This window comes from Leptodactylus fuscus, chromosome 7 (assembly GCF_031893055.1).
Source record: "Leptodactylus fuscus isolate aLepFus1 chromosome 7, aLepFus1.hap2, whole genome shotgun sequence".
Classification (NCBI taxonomy): Eukaryota; Metazoa; Chordata; class Amphibia; order Anura; family Leptodactylidae; genus Leptodactylus; species Leptodactylus fuscus.
In genome coordinates this window covers 127390598-127402046 of record NC_134271.1, presented here as the reverse complement: position 1 = coordinate 127402046, position 11449 = coordinate 127390598, and the positions used below count along the sequence as shown (strand labels likewise).

The 11449-nt window shown below is 42.4% G+C and overlaps 1 protein-coding gene across 1 annotated transcript; it reads right to left on the bottom strand.

The window, feature by feature from the left end:
* Nucleotides 1–9624: 9624 nt before the first annotated feature.
* Nucleotides 9625–10719, bottom strand: LOC142212916 (prolactin-releasing peptide receptor-like). Its single transcript, XM_075281045.1, has one exon. It carries the CDS (start codon nucleotides 10717–10719, stop codon nucleotides 9625–9627), a length of 1095 nt encoding a protein of 364 aa, XP_075137146.1.
* Between the last annotated feature and the right edge of the window lie 730 nt (nucleotides 10720–11449).

The following is an 11449-nucleotide window of genomic DNA, read 5'->3' as shown; positions in this document are numbered from 1 at the left end:
CCGGAGTCATAAATATGGGTGTAATAGTCCTTGGAATCTTAGATATGGGTGTAGTAGTCCCTGGAGTCATAAATATGGGTATAGTAGCCCCCTGAAGTCTTAGATATGGATATAGTAGTTCCTGGAGTTATAGACATGAGTATAGTAATCCCTGGAATCATAGATATGTTTATAGTAGTACTTGGAGTCATAGATATAGTATAGTAGTCCCTGGAGTTATAGATATGGGTGTAGTAGTCCTTGGAGTCATAGATATGTGTGTAGTAGTCACTGGAGTCATAGATAGAGTATAGTATAGTAGTCCCTGGAGTCATAGATATGAGTATAGTAGTCACTGGAGTCATAGATATGTGTGTAGTAGTCCTTGGAATCTTAGATATGTGTGTAGTAGTCCCTGGAGTCATAGATATGTGTTTAGTAGTCCCTGGAGTCATAGATATGTGTTTAGTAGTCCCTGGAGTCATAGATATGTGTGTAGTAGTCACTGGAGTCATAGATAGAGTATAGTATAGTAGTCCCTGGAGTCATAGATATGAGTATAGTAGTCACTGGAGTCATAGATAGAGTATAGTATAGTAGTCCCTGGAGTCATAGATATGTGTTTAGTAGTCCCTGGAGTCATAGATATGTGTGTAGTAGTCACTGGAGTCATAGATAGAGTATAGTATAGTAGTCCCTGGAGTCATAGATATGAGTATAGTAGTCACTGGAGTCATAGATAGAGTATAGTATAGTAGTCCCTGGAGTCATAGATATGTGTTTAGTAGTCCCTGGAGTCATAGATATGTGTGTAGTAGTCACTGGAGTCATAGATAGAGTATAGTATAGTAGTCCCTGGAGTCATAGATATGAGTATAGTAGTCACTGGAGTCATAGATAGAGTATAGTATAGTAGTCCCTGGAGTCATAGATATGGGTATAGTAGTCCCTAGAGTCATAGATATGTGTGTAGTAGTCCTTGGAATCTTAGATATGTGTGTAGTAGTCCCTGGAGTCATAGATATGTGTTTAGTAGTCCCTGGAGTCATAGATATGTGTTTAGTAGTCCCTGGAGTCATACATATGGGTGTAGTAGTCCCTGAAGTCATAGGTATGGGTGTAGTAGTCCTTGGAGTCATATATATGCAGGTAGTAGTCCCCAGCTATCCCCTGTCCTGTGGGTAGGGGGTCACTTGAAATAACCCTTTAAGTTCTGTTTCTACTGTTGTGCGGACAGTTTATGCTGCTGACATTTAGCAGTAGAAAGAAAATACTTACCTTGTGTCTTAAATGCAGTGTCCTAGATTGCCTCTCCTTATACATTAAGTGATTCAGGACATAGAAGTGTATTAGGTATATAAGTGGTCCCTAATACATAGACTTCGGTGCTCTTGTACTTTGTGCAGTAGTATTATTCCACGTCTCACAGCGTGGCCTAAATATTATTAAATATACCAACCATTCTTATTAAGCCATAGGCATCGTATAAATCCTGTCCATTACAGCAGAAGAGCCCGTCATTTCATTGTAAGGACTGGTTTGGTAATTTTCACAGAACACAATGTTCAGAACAGCTGCGGCTCTGCTCGGTATAAATGTTGTGAATGGAACATGTGCTCATGCAGATGTGTCCTACCAGGGAGCCATGCATAAGCAGGCAGTAAATATCACAGACGTATGCTCTCATTTTTACTCTAGTGAATAGTGGTAAATTCCCCATGGACGCGGCCTTAGGAGACCAGTTTCATATAGGAATTTTGCAAACATGAAATATTTGTATGACAGTTTCTATATGGATCATTTTCCAGGGGGTCCTATTGACAGTAAGATAGTATTGCTGACGCTAGGTTCACACCTGCGTTCTTCTTTCCGTTCTGTGGTTTCCGTCTTCTGCATGCCAGAAGACGCAAAGCACAGACTGGGTCCGGCCGTGAGCGGCGGTGAGCGTTTTAGGCTCTCCGCCGAGAAACTGGATTTTTTAATCCAGACACAGAGTACTGCATGTCCGACTCTGTGTCCGGATTATAAAACCCGGTTTCGCGGTGGAGAGCGCAAAACGCTCACCGCCACTCACGGCCGGACATCTCTCTCACCCATTCAAATGAATGGGTGAGAGAGACTTCTGCAGGTTTCCGTCTCCTGCCTCTGTTTTATGCAAGAAACGGAAACCTGCAGTACAGAGAGGGCGACGCAGATGTGAACGAGCCCTTAGTACCAATAACTTCTGGCTTTAAAAGGGTTGTTCTGGAAAAAAAAAGGCTCAGAAAGGGTTAAAAACAAAAAAGACTACCCTTCTATCATTCCATCACCGAGTGCTCATGTGTATGGGAGAGATGAACTGTAGACACAATGTACTATTTAGGAATAGAAGGTCCTATAATACATTATGTATGCAATTCTGGACACTGGTCTTTGCAAATGAGAGACGGCGCTCTATGGACTCTTTTACTATCTTCACAAAGTTGGATCAAAAGTGGTGCACGAACGTTTGTGCCAAAAATGCGCCACTTTGTTCATTTTCCACTCTGATCTCCACTTTTGTTTAAAGTGAGCAAAGCAGCGAAACAATGATAGTGGGCCAGGCAGGGCTAAAACTGGCATGAGGCATACCTGACATCTACACCAGTCCCCCCTGACTGGCATAGATTTCAATTCTGCCCCATAGGACTTCCTGCGAGGCTCTAGATTTATTAAGAGATCTGCCGCCAGAGCTCACAATATCAAGACCGATATATGATGCATTATTTGTGGCATCATATGTCACAATGAAGAGGTGGACCATTAAAGCAGAGGTTACACCTGGAGCCTAGCAGATCTCTGTGCCACATGGAGCCTAGCAGATCTCTGTGCAAAATTGAACAGTCAATGTAAAGTGGGGAAAAAAGGGGGGGAAGGGGGACACAGCCCACTCACAGTATCCATCAGAATATGAAAAACAACACCATCTTGCAGAGTATGACCGTAACACAAATGTAAATAGGGAGACAGTGCCTCTGTTATGCTGCCTTAAGGAGTGACATTATCCCCATAATCTATGATTTGTCTGGGTACTGAATAGTGCTATTTGCCAGGGGATTATATGACATGACTATTGTATAATTATATATAAATTCGGACATTACCAGGCCTGCTATAGCTATTATTATTATTGTTTATTTATATAGCACCATTAATTCCATGGTGCTTTACATTATTAGATTAATTCCATGGTACTGTACATTATTAGATTAATTCCATGGTGCTTTACATTTGGGGGTTACATACAATACACAGAATATACAGGTAGATATAATACTAACAGTGACCGACTGGCACAGTGGGATAGAGGGCCCTGCCCGCGAGGGCTTACAATCTATGAGGGAAGGGGGTAGAGACAGAAGGAGAGGGGGAGACTGTACAGATGGCAGTGAGATGATAGTGTTATTGGGGGTTGTAGGCCTTCCTGAATAGGTGAGTCTTCAGGGCCTTCTTGCAGCCTGTGATTGTGGGGATCAGTCTTATGTGTCTTGGTAAGGAGTTCCAGAGTATGGGGGATGCACGAGAGAAATCTTGGAGACGGTTGTGTGAGGAGCGGATGAGAGCAGAGCAGAGTAGGAGGTCATTGGAGGATCTGAGGTTACGTGTGGGCAGGTAGCGGGAGATTAGTTCAGAGATATATGGAGGGGACAGGTTGTGGATGGCTTTGTGTGTTAGCGTTAGTAGCTTGAATTCAATTCGCTGGGCTATAGGTAGCCAGTGGAGGGACTGAGAGAGGGGAGCAGCCGATGAAGATCGGGGGGTGAGGTGGATTAAGCGAGCAGCGCAGTTTAGGGTGGACTGGAGGGGGGCGGGGGTGTTAGCTGGGAGTCCATGGAGAAGGGTATTAGATACTTGGAAACAAGTTGATTTATACTTCTGGCCAGATTTGGAGTGTAGGAAGGAGTTTGCTTCATCATGCATGGATCAGCGCTGTAAGGTTACAATAGGTTGGACTTGTGTCTTCTTTTATCTTTATCCGCTATATAAGACTGTACATGTATAAGGCTGGAATACCCCTTTAATTTGGAAGTATATATTCTGCAATTAGTAATGGATTTGTACATGTTGATCTCTTTAGAGAGTATATAAGGTAACAGTGAAGCTGTGGGAGTGTTACAGTATTAGCCCAGACTAGCGGCCATCAGTTTGCTAACATTGAGAGGTAACCGCAGAGAATGTAAAATGACCTGCAGCCCACAATGTCATTACTGGAGTGCTCCGACCGCTAAACACAACATCTCAGGTATTAGCATTAAATGAGGTGATTGCAAAATGTCTCTGTAAAAGCAGCTCCAAAGGCAGAAAGTCCTCTAACACAATCCTTCCTATCTCAATATAAACCATCCTCTTATAATAGCAAATGGCAGCCGGAAACCATCCAGCGGTTACATCAGGTCAGGCAAAATTGGCCAAAATCGCCCCGAAGGTTGTGTTCTGTCTACTAGGATTTTTTTGCAATCTTTCGGCATTTTTGCTATTAAAGTACAATTTCTTGTCATTATTTGAAAAAGGAATAAAAACAATCATCAAATGTCTAAAAGGGGAATCCAGTGTACCCGGTGACATGCTGTCATGTGTATTAATGCTATTAAAGTGTCTCTATACTAATCGTATCTCATATACGGCTGGTACTTATTGTTTAGTATAGAGTACTGTGCAAAAGTTTTAGGCTGATCACTAATAGAGGGCCCTGGTTCTCCTCTCCCGCGGCTGCAGAATTGTGGCTAGAATATATACAGTATATATACTGTATATATACACATACAATCTGCCAGAAACTTGTGTAGATGGAAAAAGTCCACCTTTCTCAAGTGCACTATATATAACTATATATATATTGTAAGCCGATGGCTGGTCAGGTAACGGAGGGGATGTACATCTCACCCAGACTACTAAGGTGGGTGAGATGAGAAAACTCCAGAGAGAACGTTTCTCAGCAGATAACTATTGTCTGCTTAGTGTTATTTCAGAGTTCCGGTTACTGGGCTAGATATTTTAGGAATGGCAGGTAGGTTGGTAGTGGAACCTTTTCATTCCACCACCCTCCAGTCCACACTTTGGGGATGTTCCGGCAGTGACTCAGCTGCAGAGAGTCTGCTCATCAAGGAGGCTTAAAGGGATTCTACCATTAAAACCTTTTTTTGTGGATAAGACGTCAGAATAGCCTTTAGAAAGGCTATTCATCTCTTACCTTTACACGTGGTCTCCGCTGCGCCGTTCCTTAGAAATACCGTTTCTTACCGATATGCAAATGAGTTATCTTGCAGCGATGGGGGCGGGCCCCAATGCTCAAAAAGCGATGAGGGCGTCCCCACCGCTGCCAGAGAATTGTCTCCAGCGCCGCCTCCTTCTTCGTCCACAGCATAATCTTTAATGTCTTCTTCCGGCGCAGGCTTGTAACTTCTAGGCTTCAGGCCTTGAGCAGAGCAGACTGCGCAGGCGCACAGGCCACGGCAAAATGGCCACTAACAATACTGTGCAAGCGGCCATTTTCCCGTGACCTGTACGCCTGCGCAGTCTGCTCTGCTCAAGGCCCGACGCCTAGAATTTACGAACCTGCGCCGAAAGAAGACATTGAAGATGACGCTGCGGACGAAGAAGGAGGCGGCGCTGGAGACAATTCTCTGGCTGCGGTGGGGACGCCCTCGCTTTTTGAGTGCTGGGGCCCGCCCCCATCGCTGCGAGAGAATTCATTTGCATACAGGTAAAAAACGGTATTTCTATGGAACGCTGCAACAGAGACCACGTCTAAAGGTAAGAGACGAATAGCCTTTAGTTAGAGCCTAGTCGGGCAGGTATTTATTTTTGTATTGTTTCCTTTTGTTGCTGCACTACATTTTTGAGTCAAAATAAACTCTACCTTTGTTTTGGACTAAAGAAACTGGACTTGTGTGTCTATGCCACCTCACCTAGCCACCCCAGACCCTGAATATATATATATATATACAATATACAATAAATTCATTTCATATGGAATCTCACAAGCCATCTCAATCTTGATGTCCTCTATATTCGGATGTTATTTTACCGCTTCCTGCAGTGTATATAACACACAATGTTGCAACCTAGCAAAAGTAATGAATAAAAATCTGCGTGCATCCACCAGGTACTATATCCTTCAATTTTTTGCTGTTATTTCATCAAAATCCATCATCAAAACCCACACTTGTAACACTAATAAATTGCAGTAACACAGCTTCCTATCCATTTCGTGGTTACGATCCTTTTAGACATTGTGATGTGTTTCTATATTTTTCAAAAAAATTCCACTTCGATTTTTATGTTCTACAAAGCGCGCCATTTTTTCTGTCTCCAGGTCCAGATCCAACTTTAGTATTTTAGCATTCAGCCAGACCCCGATAGACTTTTGTAAATGATCTCTTTAAGAAAGACTTTGAATGTCTTGTGCTAGAAGAAGGATTAGAGCATTGAATCAATCTTCCTCGAAAATTAAAAAAAATTGCAGAGTTTTAAAAATTTTCTTACCATATCACTAGGCTACAATCTAAAAAGAGGTTGCCATGATTAAACCTTTCCTTTGAGAAAAATGGGTACCTTTCAAGAAAGCTTACTGCATATTCTCTGACCTTATTAAGGCTGAAGCCCCATGTTGCGGAAACGCAGCTTTTTTAGATTCAGATTTTGGTGCGGTTTATTGAGCCAAAGCTAAGAATGGCTAAAAAAGGAATGGGAAATATATAGGAAGCTCTTATACTTCTACCTTCTGCTCAATCCACTCCTGGCTTTGGCTCAAAAACCGCAAGAGAATCTGCAACAGAAAAATCTGCGTTTCCGCAACGTGGGGCCTCAGCCTAAAAGGGGTTTTCTGGAGGTTACAGATTGATGACCTATCTGAAAGACAGGTGATCAACATGTGATCGGTGCGATTGTGACACCCGAGAACCCTACTAATAAGTTAATGGAAGAGGCTGTAGCACTCTGGATAGTGGAATGAACCTTTCACTTGGGTTCATGTCTTTCTATACAAATCACTGAACTAAGACAGCCATAAAGATAAAGAACCTGGGAACTGTGAATTGATTATTTGTTTTTATATGTATATAGTAATAAGCCTCTTCCCCCCTCCCTTTTAACCACTGGCTAACACGGTACAAAAACAAACATTTTCCTTGTAGCATTTTGGTGAGCGCTGAGGCTCTTTCACTGAACACGCACAGTACTATACATTGTATGGGAGCTATGCTTGAGATTACAATTCAGTACCATTCACTTGAATGGGACTAAGCTACTGCTGTATCTTGTCACCGATGAACATGAGCAATCGGTGCAGGGAAGAGACTGCAGCCATCACTGGTGCAACAACCTCTTCAAACTGGAAGAAAGATTCCCCCTCCCCCCATTGATCCCACACCTTTAGATGTTTCTGACTTTGTAAAGACATCTTTCTACAAAAAAACCAAAAAACTAAAAGGGCTTCATAAAGAATTGCAAAACGTAAGGCAGTTGTAGGTTTTATATAAGTGTATTTTGTATATACCAAAAAGAACAACGCTACTCTTTAGCATATCTATAACTCACATAAACAGCAGAAGGATTGGATGGGCCGGACACTGCACAGAGATTTAGTGAACTGCAAGAATTGGAAAAGAATCACCAAATTGTTCATTTAAAGGGGTTTTCCTTGAACAAAATCATATTTAGATTTGTAGACAATGCTAAACATTCTTGCATGGTGTCAGGTCCGGGACCTTCTGTAGCATGTGTTGGGGATCAGTCTCCCATTGTCTCCTAGGACCTACCTCCTCAACCCTCCTTCCATTAAACTCTGCAATCATGCCATGTGCCTATTGTTATTCCTCCTCACTTCTTCCAGGTGCCTGATAGGTAAGCATTGGTGGCAGGCCGCCCCTCTGGCACTTGACGAGTGGAATTAAGGACACGCGGTCACTGGAGTACTTGACAGCTCTGGTTAACAATGAAGAGGAGAATTTCCATGCTGTTCGGGATTTATGGGACGCTCTTTGGACCACCCAGCCTCTCTGATGGGTTTTTATCTGGACTGGACTCCCTGTATGTGTGTCCTCCCCCCCTTCTGTGTTCTGTCTTGTCATTATTTGTTTCGCTGACAGTTGAATTGCTTGTTTTTTACATGGTGGGTGTCTTACCACTTGATTTAACATTGATTCCTTAATGTTATAATTGTTGTCATTGTCTCATTTTATTGAAAAAAATTCTGAAATAAACAGTTGAGAAAACCCCCCAAAAGAATTCTTGCAAATATAAGTGCAGAGTTGTAAAGTTTTTCTCTAACCATATAGATAATGCAGTCTAAGGAACTTCCAATGCTCCTTCCATAATTCCATCAATATTGGAACGGAGCATCGGAACTAAGCTTGGAACATACTCAGGTTGTACTGCTCACTTGGTTGTGTCATGGGGCCTGTCTGATGCCTTGATCAGTTCCCAATAGAACTTTCTATGGTCTGGCACATGTCAGAAATTAAGCCATTGTGGATAGGCTGGGACATACATGAGAAGATAACCCAGTCACAATTGGAGAGTCAAGGTATAGAAATATAGAATCAAAGTATAGAGTATAGAAAGTTCCTGCATTCATGGTGGCAACCATATTGGCAACCTATCAAGACAAAGAGTTTTACCACTTAGGGGGCATTCACACTTGTGCCCGGTCTCTGGTGTGTGCATTCTGCCAGGTTTCCGGTTTTTATAGCCGGACACAAAGTCATACATGCAGGACTTTGTGTCCGGCTAAAAAAAAAAATGGTTTCCCCGTTGAGAAGCCGCAGGTAGGGTTGAGCCGATCTTGAGAGTTCAGGATCGATTTCAAAATCCGATTTCCAGCTGATCCCAATCCCGATCGTGAAATTTGCTCGATCACCAATCAGGATGCTGATCCTCAACCCTAGTCAATGCATCACTATGGGAAAAGTCACTTGAGGGTTGAGCCAATCTTGAAATAATCTCCGACCTCGATCCCGCTGGAAAAGAACAAGTCGGAATTTCGATTGCGATTGTGAAATTTACTCGATCGCCGATCAGAATCCAATCTTTTCCGATCCTGATTGCTCAACCCTAGCTGCAGACAAACACCGGTGGTCACCTTTACAAACCCATTCAAGTGAATGGGTTTTAAAGCTGACCACTGGGTTTCCATCCCCTGTCCAGTTTCGCTGGGGCTGAGGATGGAAACCCAGCAGAATGGAAAACACCTGACAGTGGCGCAAGTGTGAATGAAGCATAAGGCTAAGTATTAAGGCTAAGTATTTACAAAAATATTTTACGTTTCATAATCTTCAAATTTAGATTTGATTATGTTCACGTGAAAACCCCTTTAAGTGAACCCAATGTTGACCCACAAATACAATACCGATATGTATAGAAACCACATATACATTCACCAAATTAATTCTTAGTCAATGGATTTTTAGATCATAGTACTTAGGTCCCTGAGTAAAATCCATTGGTTAAAAAATTCACATTGTGACTGAATAATGAGAATTTTGAGAACGTAATCCGGTAGTTACGTAGACTGGCAACTGTCGAGTCCGAACACATAAAGCATATTCCAGCAGTCAGAACGGATTTCACTACATAAGAAACACTGTATGGCATTGCACAGATAGAATAAAAGGCAGAATGAAGCTTCTAGTTGTAAGAGAATCTCCCTTGAAGTGTCATCTTGTCGGACAGGACCATAGGAACATCAGCCAACGTAGAGCAAGTGTTGAGTCTCGAGTTCTTGCTTGACATTGTGCTGGCTCTCTTCTTATGGTGGTAAAAGTAATTTCTAAGGTGAAAGCGGAATTTGTCGTGCAAAGAAGCATAAATGAAAGGGTTGTAGCACGCCGAGCTCATGGCAATAAGATGACAGGTCACCTGAATGACATTAATATAATCCTTATCCAGAATCGTAAACTCTTCATCGATATCCCGGATGAGGTTGACCACCTGAAGAGGCAGCCAACATATGGCAAAAGCCATGACTGATATAAGGAGCATTCGGAATGTTTTTTGCTTCTTTTTGGACCATTTATCATGGTTGAGCGTTGCAGCCCCCGGGACGTTCCTCTTTCTAAGGTGATAGGCAATGGCACAATAGGAAACCGTAACAGCGGAAAGTGGTAGCATGTAAGATAAAAGCAGCATAGTGCACGAATAGAGAAGTCTCTGTTTCTCTTGGCGTTTCCAAAACTCCTCGCAAATGATCATGTTGTGGCCAATGTTCTTGAGATCCAGGTAATGGGTATGCATGGATGTTGGTAAAGAGACTCCAATGGAAACCATCCAGATAACTGTCACAATATAGATGCATGATCTGCTGCCAATTCTTCTGCGGATAGGATAGACCACTACCACATATCGGTCTATCGCAATAGCAGTCAGGGATAAAACCGAAACAAAAACCGTCGCAGCTTGCATTAAAGTGACAAAGTGGCACATAAATTCTCCAAACAGCCATCCCCGCACCTCGAAAGCATAGGAGGCCGTCAATGGCACGCAGAATATACACATGACCAGATCTGCCGCCGCCAGGTTTCCGATGAGGAAATTGGTCGTATTGTGAAGTTTCTTGGTAAAGGCAATGAGTAATATTAGGACGCTGTTGCCCAAGCAAGCTACAGTCACCAGCAATGCATACAAAGGGATGAAGAGCGGCTTCATATCAAACAGGAGATCCAGGCCTGTGAACGACTGGGACACATTCTTCATAGACTCATTAGACAGAGAGGCGGACATCATTATTAGGCTTGTGTGGGTCTTGATGCATTTCTGAAAAAATAAGAAATTTTCACTTATTGAATTTATGCCCAATTTTATTTCATATGCAATATATATTATTTTTAATACATTTAGTCTTTTGGGGTGGGGGGGTTTACTCATCATTTACTACCAGATATAGCATTAAAAAGTCAACGTGCCTTTGCACTGTGCACATTTTATCCAGTAGTATACACTATTTTGCTCTTAACGGACTTCTCTTTGGAAAATCCCTTTGACGGTACACTGCATCGCCACTCCAATCAATAAGGGAACCCTATGTGAAATTGGGTTTTCGATACTGGAATATCCCTGTAATGTCTGACCATGAAAAATGCAGTCAAGGTCCCATGTTCTACCATTTAACGGATGTATGGAGGTCGAATTTAATATAAAAAATTAAGGGTTGAGCTGATCTTGAGACTTCAGGATCGATTTTAAAATCCGATTTCTGATCATTTTCCAGCCGATCCCGATCGTGAAATTTGTGGAAAAGTTTGGATTCAAGTAAATTTCACAATCTAGACCAGAATAGGGTTGAGTGATCGGGATCGGGAAAGATCAGATCCCGATCATTCAACCCTATTCATGATATATACATGAATAGGGTTGAGATAACCTCTGACCTCGATCCCACCGGAAAAGATTGGGTTCGGAATTCTGATTGCCGATCAGTATCCGAAATTTTCCGATCCCGATCGCTCAACCCTAA

Coding starts and splice junctions, on each gene's coding strand:
- LOC142212916 (XM_075281045.1), bottom strand. CDS start 10,719: ATGATGTCCGCCTCTCTGTCTAATGAGTCTATGAAGAATGTGTCCCAG.